The sequence below is a fragment of the Panicum virgatum genome, chromosome 9K (assembly GCF_016808335.1).
Source record: "Panicum virgatum strain AP13 chromosome 9K, P.virgatum_v5, whole genome shotgun sequence".
Lineage (NCBI taxonomy): Eukaryota > Viridiplantae > Streptophyta > Magnoliopsida > Poales > Poaceae > Panicum > Panicum virgatum.
In genome coordinates this window covers 56,925,320-56,938,815 of record NC_053144.1, presented here as the reverse complement: position 1 = coordinate 56,938,815, position 13,496 = coordinate 56,925,320, and the positions used below count along the sequence as shown (strand labels likewise).

The 13,496-nt window shown below is 50.5% G+C and overlaps 2 protein-coding genes across 7 annotated transcripts in view; both read left to right on the top strand.

The window, feature by feature from the left end:
• Window positions 1-3,043: 3,043 nt before the first annotated feature.
• Window positions 3,044-3,911, top strand: LOC120652590 (calcium-binding protein CP1-like). Its single transcript, XM_039930460.1, has one exon. The coding sequence runs from the start codon at window positions 3,201-3,203 to the stop codon at window positions 3,696-3,698; it is 498 nt and encodes a 165-aa protein (XP_039786394.1). The 5' UTR covers window positions 3,044-3,200; the 3' UTR covers window positions 3,699-3,911.
• A 2,374-nt stretch (window positions 3,912-6,285) lies between these two features.
• LOC120652589 (protein SUPPRESSOR OF QUENCHING 1, chloroplastic) overlaps window positions 6,286-13,496 on the top strand; it is a 39,937-nt gene continuing 32,726 nt past the window's right edge. For all 6 annotated transcript variants that reach the window (XM_039930459.1, XM_039930458.1, XM_039930457.1 and 3 more), the window contains exons 1-5: window positions 6,286-6,792; window positions 7,550-7,650; window positions 7,737-7,793; window positions 7,872-7,966; window positions 12,986-13,085. In XM_039930459.1, the coding sequence (XP_039786393.1) occupies window positions 6,417-6,792; window positions 7,550-7,650; window positions 7,737-7,793; window positions 7,872-7,966; window positions 12,986-13,085 (729 nt within the window). In that variant the 5' untranslated portion in view covers window positions 6,286-6,416. The remainder of the gene's footprint in view (window positions 6,793-7,549; window positions 7,651-7,736; window positions 7,794-7,871; window positions 7,967-12,985; window positions 13,086-13,496) is intronic.

The window sequence follows — 13,496 nt, the reverse complement described above, 5'->3', positions numbered from 1 at the left end:
GAGCCACTGTGAGAAGACCTGCCTCGCTCAGCCTGCATCATACAGTGCTCAAATGTTAATACATTATATAACAAAATGTATAACGGATAAAAACAAAAAATATACGACATATCACCTGGGCACCCATCGTGGGTCTACAACAACCAACTCTGCAGGTGGACGTGGACGCAGCACGTTTAGTTCTTGGTGCTGAACCTTCGCAAGAAAGGACCGGTGACCCGAGTCTATTGTTGGGTCCAGCAACGCAGGAGTAACCCCGGCCATACCTACCACGTAAGATTAAAACAATATAATACAATCACACACATCTAAATATTTCTAATATTTCCTTATATTTCATAAATAATTTATAAGATTTTCTAACCATTAATAATAATTTCTAATATTTTGTAACATTTTAGAAATTTTCTAATATTATCTTGCAATTTTTAAGATTAATTAATTAGATTGCTAATGTACTATATCAACGCTAATCACTACAATTAACTACACCTAAATGTACCACTAATTAGTCCTAATAATAATTAAAATGATTGTTAATCTACTGTTTCAACAAAATAGTTTCTATAATTTTTTTATAATTTTCTAACATTCTCTACAATTTTCTAACATTCTCTACAATTTTTTATAATTTTCTACAATTTTCTAACATTTTCTACAATTTTCTAACATTTTCTAATATTATCTTGCATTTTCTAATACTTCTCTAACAATTTTCTAGTATTTTCTAATACTAAATCTAACACTTAATGTACTATATCAACGCTAATCACTATAAGTGAATGCACCTAAATGTACCACTAATCGCACCTAAATGTACCACTAATTACACCTAACAATAATTGAACGGATTGGTAATCTACTGTTTTCAAAAAAATAATTACAACATAATCTATTTAAAAAATGTGGAAAATTTTAGTTACCTAAAATCGCCGGCTTGAAAATCCGACAGGGCTTCGCCGCTTTGCCTCTCCCTCACCCCTCCTCTCCCTCCCTCCCTCTTTTTTCTTTTTTCTGGATTTTTAGCAAGGCAAATGAGGGGGGAGGGGCAGCCAACACCTTTATATAAGGGGGCCGGCCGCCCCCAGCCGGGCGGCCTGGGAGGCCGGCTGCCGGGCGGCCGGTTCCCAGGGACCTGTCAGCAATTTTTTTTCTTTTTTTTGCAGATTAGCCCCTGCCGTCCGGCAGCGGGGCGGCCGAGGTATATTTCTGTAAATTTCCAACTTGAAAATATATTTTTGTAAAAAACAGAAATAAAAAATAAAAAAATAAAAAAACCGCTAACGTTCGGGTCCCGCAGAAACTAGGCCCAGATTTTGACTGGGCTCTTCAGGGATCGATTGATTGATTTGTCGCTCCTCCGCTCTTGGGCTATTTTGTTGAGGACGTTTCCGTTGGATCATCAAACGAGCCCTATACGGCAACACAATTTCTGGAATCGACTTCGACCTAGATCGATACAAATAGAAGCCGCTCTTGCTAGGTACCAGTGGCCCTCTCCCTAGTCAGCTCACGTAACGTCCGGTCACGCTTTTTGCCTGCCACATGTGAACACACGTCGTCCTACCTCCACCGCCGTCCTACGGCGAGCCACGCCGTGAGAGTGCCGGCGCGCACCGAATCTATTTGGACCTGTCTGACGCTTGTCGAGTAGCGGACGGCATGTGAGCGGTAGGCGGTGGTCATCTCCTCTCAGTCCTAGCATTTGTCGCCCCGGGATCGATCACATTCACTCATCCGTCTCTCAAGTGACCACGTCGCGTCCTTCTCGTCCAGGCATATATGCGCGCCGGCCACCGGGCAATCGCCGTTCGTGCCGGGACATGTGACTTGTTCTCTCGGAGTAGTAATCGTGACCTGCTGAGAGCTGAGCATCTGACGCTAACGGATTCCCCAGCGACCAGCGTGAACCTCTACCATCGGTGTAGGAGCATCATATTCCACCTCGAGGGTCCACAGAATTTGGGATTGGGAATGTGAACTTCATTGCCATTCCGCATGCCAACACTGACCGAAGTCCAAAATGGACAAATGATGGGTAGTGGGAACCCATGGTGTTCGGACTAGAAGAAACCAACAGCTAAATTGCGTCGAGGCTTGAGAGAGAGAGAGAGAGAGAGAGAGAGAGAGAGAGAGAGAGAGAGAGAGAGAGAGAGAGAGAGAAAGTGAATTTCGGCTAAATAAAATGATGCGGCTTCTGTATTTTAAATGTAAGACGGCGATGTTGCCAGCCACGCAACTTTTTGCACCTAAAAACACACATGTGCTGGCACTCGCTGTTACTGTTGATCACTGGTCAGCTCCTGTTTTCCCGCCCCGAAAGCAACTGCAGCGAGCTCATGGTAACGAGCGGGAACGGTCTCGGGAAATTGCAATGGCCCGTGCGCGACTGACTCGGTGATGCCACGCAGGGGCGGAGGGCCTTGTGCCACCGGGGTCGCCGGACCGATGGAATTTGCTAAATTCAATGGAAAACTACTGTTCAATACTATTCAATCATGCGTATGATCCCAGTGATTAAGTGTGCCGACCCGGTGGTTTTGTGGTCTGGCTTCGCCCCTGAAGCCACGGAAGATCTCAGCCGAAGATCTCAGCCGGAGAGCGATGCGACGCCGAAGCGGCCCGGCGCCGGAAGACGACTGACCTCATGACGTCACCCTACACGTCTTTCCGTTTGGCCTGGTCCAACCCCGCGGGACCCCTGCCCCACGTCAAAGCGAGAGCTCCTTGCGCCGCAAGCTTTCTCCCCCTCTCTCTCGCGTCAGATCTGAGATCTCGCGCGGTCAAGCCAACCAAACAAATCATCAACCAATTAATACGAGCGTCTCCCGGCCGCGTTGACATGTCAGCGTCTCCCGAACGCCTCGTCCACCGCTCGTCCCTGCACCGGACTCACGGCCCCGGAGCAGCAAGAGCGACGGGGCCCACGGCGTCAGCGTGATGGAGCCCGCCCGCTCCTGCACCGGGTCCGCGAGCGGCCCGGCGAGCAACGTCCTCGATGACGGGACACTCCATCCCCCCGCCTCTATAAATCGCGGCCACCCCCCTCCGGCTGGGAATAGCACAACCCGCGATTAGCCCGCGACCTCCGCAAAAGCAGCGCGCCATTTTGGATCCAGGGAGCTAGAGTGCGGACTGTTCCCGAGATTTCTTTCTCCCCCACCGCACCCCCGCCTCCTCGCGCCGCAGCGGACGAGACCATGTGTCCCACGGGCAGGTACCTGGGCCTCGACCTCTCCGCCGCCGCGGGCGTCGGCGGCGACCTGAGGCCGGCGTTCGACGTGCTGGACGCGGACCGGGACGGCCGCATCAGCCGGGAGGACCTCAAGACCTTCTACGCCACCGCCGGGGGGCGGTTCGACGACGACGACCTCGCGGCCATGATCGCGGCCGCGGACGCCGACCGCGACGGCTTCGTGCAGTACGACGAGTTCGAGCGCCTGCTGGCCGCCCGCGCGGGGGGCGCCGCGGGGCGGTCCGCGATGGAGGACGCGTTCCGGCTCATGGACCGGGACGGGGACGGCAAGGTCGGGTTCGAGGACCTCAAGGCGTACCTCGCGTGGGCCGGGATGCCCGCGGCGGACGAGGAGGTGCGCGCCATGATCCGTGTCGCCGGCGGAGGGGACGGCGACGAAGGCGTGGGGATCGAGGCGCTCGCCAGAGTGCTCTTGGTCGACTTGGAAGGCATCGCTCTCTGAAAACTCTCAACTGCTTGCAGAGGCAGAGCATTGTGCGTTGTTTTTTTTTTTGCGAATCTCTTCCTTGGTTTGGTTGGTGACACCGAGAGATGGGATGTGATTTGTCTGTGGTTGGTTCACGCGGACCTTGAGGCGTGCGTGTATTGTATACCTGCCCCCCTGATGAGAATATTGAAAAGATTGCCTCGATGCTGCCCATTCAGGTGTTTTCAATTGGAGTCTCTCCTTTTCTTGTTCGAATTGATGAGGCTCTTTCTCAACGGAAAAATCAGAAAGATTCTCACTTCTCGGTGAAAGCCAGCCGTTCATTTTTCTTTAAGGGAAAGTAGTTCAAATGTAACTACTGTCACAGTCTGAGTTCCAGCTCCCTGACAAGGCAGCACATTTGAGATACTGTTGAAAGATAAACTTGGATTGGAAGCAGATTTGATTATTATTTTTACACACTCCTGAATCTTCTATAATACAGTGTCGTGTCATATGAACCTTTATGAAACCTTGTAAGGCTGTGTCTAACTTCCTTGGATCCTTTTTCTTAACTTTTTGTTGAAGGCCTGGTCGCGAAGAGCTCAAGAGGGTGGTTGCGATCCGTTTACTTGCCCTTTTTTCTGTTGCAGGCCCTGTGTTTCTCGACTCTTGAGGACCACGAGGCTTGTTTGTATATCCATGCTCATCGGAAAAACACGGAGACAAGTTAGACTTAAAATCTGTTTAAATATTAGACAGGACGGCTAAACTTCAGTCCCTATTATTATTATTATTATTATTATTATTATTATTATTATTATTATTATTATTATTATTATTTGTTTCCATGAACTAAACTACTAAAGTTTAGCCAAGGGGTATACAAATGACATCTTTACCCCTCGTTAACAATGGTTTTCCGGTGGGAGAAGAGAGAGAGAGGGGTAGTAGCTACCTTGGAAGGGCAGGATCGCTTTTGGCCGTCTTCAGCCTACCTGAAAACGAATAGACCTTAACTCAGGCAATTAGACGCAATTCTTTATGGAACCAATTTTTGTTAAATAAGTATATACTCCTATTTCAGAAAGAATGCAACTCTCTTTACCCAAGAATTCAAAACTTTTATCAAGTTTTTTAAAAATACTAACATCTATATGTCCAAATAGATTTAGTAATATCAATAGAAACGCACTCGTCGAGTGCCGTTCGTTCAAAAAAAAAGATTTAGCATAAAAATATATTACATAATTAATATAATGATACACTTATTATGTAACATAAATGTTAATATTATTTTATAGAAACTTGATCAAATTTCAAATTATTTGACTCCTCGGGAAGCGAGAGTGCATTTTTTTGGTAGGGGTGTAAATTGATGACACTTATCCTCCTTAATTCAAATATTTGTATTACTTCTCCAAAATATGATCCTTATTTTAGAAAAATAGCATAAATATTTGAACTAAAAAGGTTGGAGGTACATCTAAGGTCACGAATTTGCACCTCTACTTTTTGAAATGGGGGAATACATTCCCTAAAGCTGAAACGTTTACAGAGACAATTAAGCAATGAGGAACAAGGGAGCTGCAGATGTTTGTGAAATGAGCGCCTGAGCAGCTCCTCACAATGTGCACGGTAGTATTGGTGCATGAACTTTGGTCTACTCACACCGCTAAACACAAGCGCACAAACAACCCAAACTTACAAGTTTGTTACATCCCTCATGAGACACATAATCAAATCCAATTAGAGCACCATAACACCCCAAAAAATTAAAACTGAGAGAATGAGGCCGCTGGTGATTTGGTGAAGAGCACTTTTCTCTCCTATTGCATTCCTCTAGTGTAGTTTTTTATGAGTAGAAACCTTATTATAGCAGCGCGGCAAAACCTTTTAAAGGCTAAAAGTTCTTTTGAGACCTTTCAATAAAATCTCTATGAATTGTCACTTACTCCTACCTAGCTGGTGAATTATAAAAACATTATAATAAAATGGGAAAGGTCCTCTTTACCTCCCTCATTTATCGTAAAAGTCTGTTTTTCCTCATTCAACTACAAAATCGGACATAATTGCTCCCTCATCTCTTTAAAACTGGACACATAATCTCTCTGGATGTTTTTCTTTTATGTGTACTTCGGTTGAATCTTTGAAAAAACACAGTAAATCATTAAAAAATCATAAAATAAAAAATTCAATTTTATTGAACTCCACAATATTTTGATGCTATGACCACTTTTTTCCCATTAGAAAAACATGGAGTAGCTATCAGTTTTTTGTTTAAGAGTGGAGTAGCTATCAGTTAACCCAAATAACGGAGATACCATATGCAGGCATGAAACTTCTAGACGAACATCGCTGGAGCATATTCCTTCCACTGCCGATGGTCTCGCTCTATTTTCCATCCCATTTTCCCAACTTTTGGGCATATTTGTTTATTGCCAGTCGGTCGGTCGCATTTGTGATTTCACCTGGAACGTCTTTCTTTTGTGTGATTGGAGTTGATCACGGCTAGATAAGGCAACACACGGGGCCAACGTGTCCGCCACTGGACAAGCGCGAGCAGCAGAGCTGCAGCGCACCGCGTCCACGGGTCCACTCATCCGCTCCACTCGTGCGGCGCGGCGGCGCAGCCACGAGAGCCCACGAGACGTGTCCCTCCACAAAAACCATCGCCCACGACCCGCCGCCCCGCCGCGCCGATACCGCTCGCTCCCGACCGCGGCGAGCCCCACCCAAAGCCAAGCAGCAGCCATGGCGCGGCACCTCGCGCCTTCCTCGGGAAGCCTCCACCGCCTCCTCGCGTCCCGCCACTACCCTCCCTCCTCCCAGGCGCCGCCTCCCCGCCCGCTCCTCCTCCCGAAGCCCCTATCGGCGGCTATGCAGCTCCAGCGACGCGGGCGGCGCGGTGTCGTCATCGCCGCCGCAGCCGCCTCCCCGCCGTCCCCATCTTCTCCGCGGACGGAGGTGGCGGAGGGGCCTGCCTGGGGGAAGGTCTCCGCTGTGCTCTTCGACATGGACGGCGTGCTCTGCAACAGCGAGGAGCCCTCGCGGCAGGCTGGCGTCGACGTCTTCGCGGAGATGGGCGTCGAGGTCACCGTGGATGATTTCGTCCCCTTCATGGGCACTGGTAAGTGTTGACTATCTGCGGAGTCCTACAATCAATGGGTGTCCGCCAATAGCGCCCGTGCATTGTTTCCTCCCTTACTGGGACTACCCGCGACTTGCGACAGTAGCATCCTATGCTCGCGTCCCCTATATTTCCGTGCTTTGTGTGTGCTGCTTGACTGGAATGCTCCTGCACAGCACTGTCGTGATACTACCGTAAATAGAATGTCTCCTAGCTCAATGCGCCCGTCCAAACTATTTAGCAACTCTAAACAGATTGGTGTATCAGAATGCTCGTTACAGCCCACCACGTTTATGATCACATGCTTGCATCAGAAGAATTACATCCTAATGTTTGAGTCCTAGAAAGTTCTGCAGCTCCCAAGTTGAATAATACTAAAAGTTCTGCAGCTCCCAAGTTGAATAATACTAAAAGTTTTGCAGCTCCCAAGTTAATTAATACTAAGTTCAATAATTTGGTTATGCTGATACCCAGCATTGCCTCCGATCCTAGGTAGTAGTGTTGGTGGTTGCTAGTTTGTGGCATGTCGATAATAGTAGTCATCATGAGCTGTCATGCCTTTAACTACCTTTCCATAGTCGGATGATCCTACCAAAAAAAAAAGAAATCCCATTGTCCACCCATCCCATCACATTATCGCGGACTCTTAGAAGTACAAAAATATACCTGAACCTCTCCTGTGTGTTTGGGAAAAACATATATCCAAACATTCAGATTTTTTTGGTATTGTGCTCTCAATGTGGATATATTGACTTAGGTGAGGCGAATTTCCTTGGAGGTGTCGCAAGAGTAAAAGGAGTAAAAGATTTCAATCCTGAAATTGCCAAAAAGAGATTTTTTGAGATATATCTTGACAAGGTTAGATTGTCAGTGCAACCTCTTTTATCATTTTTTTTATCGGTATTGGATCACAGCGTAGTTAAAAGCTTTGTTTTCGTCTGCAGTATGCAAAGCCAAATTCTGGCATTGGTTTTCCTGGGGCATTGGAGCTCATCATGGAGGTATTTGCAGCAAAATTAGTTAAAATATTTTTTAGTCTAATAAGTAGTAAAACTAAAAGGCCTGCTTTGTCTACACAGTGCAAAAATGCCGGTCTTAAGGTTGCTGTTGCATCCAGCGCTGATAGGATTAAGGTGGATGCAAATCTGGCTGCTGCTGGTTTGCCTGTGTCTCTGTAAGTGTTTCGTTCTGAATTGAATCTTTTTTTTCTTGAACACGCAGGAGAACTGCACATCAATATATTAAGAAGAATAAAAGGTGGGTAAAGAGCCCCCAAAACAAAACTGTTACAGGATTGAAGGGTCTGTAACTCACCCTAAGAAAAGAAAACACTCTAAGCTGTCTCTCTAGTAAACTAAGGCAGGACCAGACCACAAGACCCTAGACCCAAAAGAACTAGGAGGTAGGAGCCAGGGCAAGGAGATAAGACACCCCTCGAGCCCCTGCTACTGACCACTGCTGTGCTTCTTCCCTAAAAGCCGAGATGACTCGGGTTAAGTTGGGGGTCCCGCGTGTCCTGTCGATCCTTTAGACCTTCAGAGTTCTGAATTGAATCTCAAGAGTTAATCATGTAGCTGTGTTCACTTTCCAAAGTTAACCTTTCTTTACCCCTCCTACAATTTAAACCTGATATCATCTTAATATATGGCCATATTAGTGTCCATGGTAGGTCACCTGCTCTGACATACTTTATTAGTATCCTCTCATGATGGCATTATTTGGGATACATTTTCGAAACATATGCTCCCTCCAATGCAAAATATCAGTAGATTTAAACTTTGGCACATAATGGTGGTGTGTGAAATGACCATGTCTACCCTTCAATCAATGACTTTGATTTAGACTTGCGGATAATTGTGGTGTGTGTGAAACGACCATGTTTAGCCTTCGATCAATGACTCTTAAGAAATTAATTAGAGTAGATGATATGGATTGGGTTTAAAGGGTAAACAACTGTTGGAGAGGATCTGGACAGTGACGCCTTGGTGGTAGCCCTATTGAAAGAGGAAGAAGGGAACTCAGGCATGGGAGACGCAAGGCTAATGGAAAACGTGAGGGAATATTTGGAACTCTGCTTTGATTACTCATAGCCTAACCAAATAGTGCACGCGGCACTCCTACAGCTTCCTCTGAGGGCCTGTTTGTTTGTGTTGGAGTATATTGAGCCCAAGTGTATAGAGGCCCATGTATAGGTATTACATATACCCATCCTTCTAGGGTTGGAGGAATACAAGCCATCATTTTCCTCCTACATGGTATCATTTGCCTAGGGTTTTTTTCCCTCTCTCCTCTCTTCCTCCCATCCACGCCGGCGCAGCCGCCGCCGCCGCCGGCGACATGGCCGGACGGCAGCCGGCGCCGCCGCCCCCATCCCTCTCCTCCTTCCCTCCCCTGCTCTGCTCAGCCTCCGGCGCCGGGTCCTCTGCTCCGCCGGCCGCTAGATTTGCCGTCGCCGCCGCCCCATGGCGCGCTGCTCCGCCGGCTGCCGTCGCCGCCGCCGCCTCCATGGCCGGCCGGCCGCCGGCGCTGCCGCTCTCCTCCTTCCTCCCCCTTTCCTCTGCTCCCGGCTCCCCTGCCCCTGGCGCCTGGATCCAGGGTGTCCAGGGCGCCGCCGGCTCGGCGCGGCCTCCCTACGCCGCGGCCCTCGTCGCCCTTGCTCCTGCTCCTGGGGTCGCCAGCGGGGCCGCCGCCGCCGTCGCCGCCGCTGCCCCCGCCACGGGCACGGCAGGCGCGGGCGCCTCCGTGGGCCCTGTTGTCGCGGCTGGCGCCACCTTCCCCCTCTATTCCCCTGCTCCTGGCGCCGCGATCCAGGGCGACCAAGGCGCGCCCCCCTCCGCCTCCCTTCCGGCCGAATTGGCCCTGCATGCCGCCAGAGGTTGGGGGGGCGGGTGGTGCGGTCGTGCTGGCTGCTGCCGCTCCTGGCCCTGCACCCCGCACCCTGCTGTACGCCCCGGCCTCCTCTGCCCCCGAAGGTGGGGGCGCGGGTGGTGCGGTCGTGCTGGCTGCTGCCGCTCCCGGCCCTGCACCCCGCACTGGAGCCTCTGGCGCCGCCGCCCGCTGCCCCCTGCAGCCGGTGCTGCAGGTGCCGCCGCCGGCGACGCACCTGGCGCGGCCGTGGCCCCTGGACACCGCCGACGCCACCCCTGCTCCTGCGATTGCCGCGGCCCCTGCCGCTGCGGCCTGGCGTGCCCTGCGACGCGAGCTCGACGCGCTTGCTGCCATAGAGCAGGCCGTTGCGGTTCGCTGACCGAGTCCAGAGTTTACGGATGCCGCGCACGCCGCGCAGGCCGCCATCGCGCCCGCCGCGCTCGCCGCGCGGGCGCACGCCGCGCAGGCCGTCGCGCAGGCCGCGCGGGCCGCCGCCGCGCACGCCGCGCACGCCGCCGCCCTCGGCGCGTGGCTGCCCCAGGGCGCCGCCGCCAACCCGGCCGCCGGATCCACTTTCCCCGTGGCCCCAAGTATCCACCCTACTCCGGCTCCTGGTGGTGGTGCTCGGGGCACTCCGAACCCGACTGCGGCTACCACTTCTGCTCCTCGCCCTGGAGGTACGCCCTGGCCATCCTTCAGCGCCCCATGGCCAGGGTGCATCCCGATGTGGCCGGTTCAGGGTCCGGGGGGCCCTCTCGTCCTCAGCCCCAGCCGGCGGCCATGCTCGCCGCTGCTGCCCCCCTGTCCGAGCCGTTCTGGACCCCCCCCCCCGCTCCACCCAGCCAGCAGCCGACCTGGCCTGGGGGATGGAACCAGGCCGCACTGGCGCCGTCCTTCAGCGCCATGGGGCGGACGCCGCCGGTCAGCACTGAGTGGATCGCCGACTCGGGTGCCTCCTTCCACACCACCCCACATGCCGGTATCCTCTCTTCTGTCCGACCCACACACCCCTCTTGTCCTTCTTCCATCATGGTTGGTGACGGGTCTTGCCTTCCAGTCACCGCCGTGGGTTCTGCTCCTGGCTCCTTTCGTCTTCCCAATGTCCTTGTTGCTCCTCAGATGGTTCATAACCTTCTTTCCATTCGTCAGTTTACAGCTGACAATTCTTGTTCCATCGAGTTTGATTCTTCTGACCTCACTGTAAAGGATTCGGCCTCCCGGCGTCCGCTACTCCGCTGTGACAGCACGTGGCCCTTTTACACCCTTCGCCTTCCTTCTTCCGCTGCACCACTCTCGCCTTCTTCTTCGGCCTGGCCGTCTTGGCCTGCCGCTTTTGCCGCGACGCCGTCTTCCACCACCTGGCACCGCCGTCTTGGTCACCCTGGCCGCGACGTTCTGGCTCTGCTCAGTCGTAATACCGATGTTCCTAGTACTAGGGCCCCTGCTGAGCCCCTCTGCCATGCGTGCCAGCTCGGTCGTCATGTTCGGCTCCCTTTTTCTTCTTCTTCGCATGCGACGCATGCATTTGATCTTGTTCACTGTGACCTGTGGACCTCGGCCTGTTACTTCACCGCTCGACCTCTGCTGAGCTGGTGGTCTACACTGACGCTGACTGGGCCGGCTACCCGGACACTCGTCGCTCCACCTCCGGCTACGCCGTCTTCCTGGGCGGCAACCTGGTCTCCTGGTCGTCCAGCGGCAGCCGGTTGTCTCCCGCTCCAGTGCCGAGGCGGAGTACCGTGCTGTCGCTAACGGCGTGGCGGAGGCGTCCTGGCTACGACAGCTCTTGGCGGAGCTCCATAGCCCGCTCGCCAAGAGCACGCTCGTCTACTGCGACAACGTCAGCGCCGTGTATCTCTCCACCAACCCCGTCCAGCATCAGCGGACGAAGCACGTGGAGATCGACCTACACTTCGTGCGCGACAGAGTCGCCATCGGCGATGTTCGGGTACTCCATGTCCCGACTACCTCCCAGTTTGCTGACATCTTCACCAAGGGACTGCCCTCGTCGACCTTCTCGGAGTTTCGCTCCAGCCTCAACGTAGCCGGTGGCTAGTTGTGGCTGCGGGGGGGGGGGGTATTTTCCCTTTGTACTCTCTTTTTGTCCAGTCTTGAACACCGCTGCGTCGGTTGTTCAGACTGCGGGGGTTGTTAGCTTTCTTGTTGTCCAGTCTTGAACACCGCTGCGCCGGTAGTTCGGACTGCGGGGGGGGGGGGGGGGTGTTGGAGTATATTGAGCCCATGTGTATAGAGGCCCATCTAGAGGCCCATGTATAGGTATTACATATACCCACCCTTCTAGGGTTGGAGGAATACAAGCCATCATTTTCCTCCTACAGTTTGAGCTTCCTGGCAGCTTCTCGCCGTGAAAAACTTGAAGCGCAAACAAACAACGAACTTCTTGTGCAGCTTCTAGAAAGCTGGAAGGCCAAAAAAGCTGAGTTTATATGGAAAGCTGAAAAGCTCAGTTTTAGCTTTTTTAGCTCAGAAAGCTAAACACATCTTCTAAAAGCTAGTGTTGGATTTTCAGAACCAAAAAGCCAGCCGCAACTTTTCAGAAAAGCTCAAAAGCTGCAGCTCAAACAAACAGGCCCTTAAATCAGCAGCGTCCCTAATAACCCAACTAACAAACACTATCTCTAAGCAACTATCAAGATAATCCTGCAAATTAACACAATCTTCACGTGGTTAACAAGATATCCGCATGCACCTATGCCTACTAATAACTCAATAACAAATGTACCTAATAGTTAGCTATCTAACTGCAGAATACAGTGCATGTGCAGCTGCTGCACGCACAGGACCAAGGCCATAACCGTAGATGAGAGCATAGGAAATGAAAAGGCAATGCAACTAATAAGGGTAGAACAGGAAAGAGGGATGGGGAAGTGCCACGAAAGTGTTGAGTGATTTGCACTAGGTATAAGTGGGGATGGCTAAATTGACTTACATTTTGGATTGGGGTTAGTAGATATTATAGATCTGTCACAAGCTTCTCTAGTTCTCTCGGAGTCTGATAGCCTAATTAGATCTTCCTATATTATGGGTTCAAACTTTAAACTGAACATAAGAAGTAGCCTTGGACTTATTTTTGTCATTGGACTGAACTTATGCCCAAAGCCCTAAGAATTATGAAGGAACTGAACTTTGTTACTATTATGACATTGTATATGTGTGGTGGACTTAAGTTCAATCACAATTCACAGCTGGCAGAATTCAAAATACCACCTAGGAATTTAGAGAACTCTGAAGATTTACTGTTATGCTCATTTTAATCTTTCCACCAATTGTTATGTGGTCCTGATGGATCCGTTTTGGATTTCAGATTTGATGCCATTGTTTCTGCTGATGCATTTGAAAATTTGAAGCCTGCCCCGGACATATTCCTGTCGGCATCAAAGAACTTAGGTGTTGACACAAGTGAGGTAAATTATCTTATAAATCAGAATGGATAGAGGGCAACTCCTTTATGAAAAAGATTCGAACATGTAGAATCTAGTGGAGCAAAAGGACTGTAGGTGTCCTATTACGCTTAGCTAATGGCTTTGGTTAATATGTTCGAATGACTCTGGCTGTTCTACAACACTAGCAGTAACACCTAAATTATGTTGCTGCTCTGTTCCTGGCTGTCTTAATGCTAGTGCAGTCTCAAACTTGTAAAAGCAGCCTGATGAACACTTAGTGTCATGCTGTACCAAACTATCATATTTGTAAGGTATGGTGGATTTCAAGAGTTCATATGTAGCCTTTTGGTATATGTTAAATACACCCTAGATTAAACTAACAGCAGACAAAGACTTGAATTAGAATTACTCTTTTCTTCTCCCCGATTTAGC

Bases quoted from the DNA above. Each gene is read 5' to 3' on its own strand.
- LOC120652590 (XM_039930460.1), top strand. From the start codon at position 3,201: ATGTGTCCCACGGGCAGGTACCTGGGCCTCGACCTCTCCGCCGCCGCG.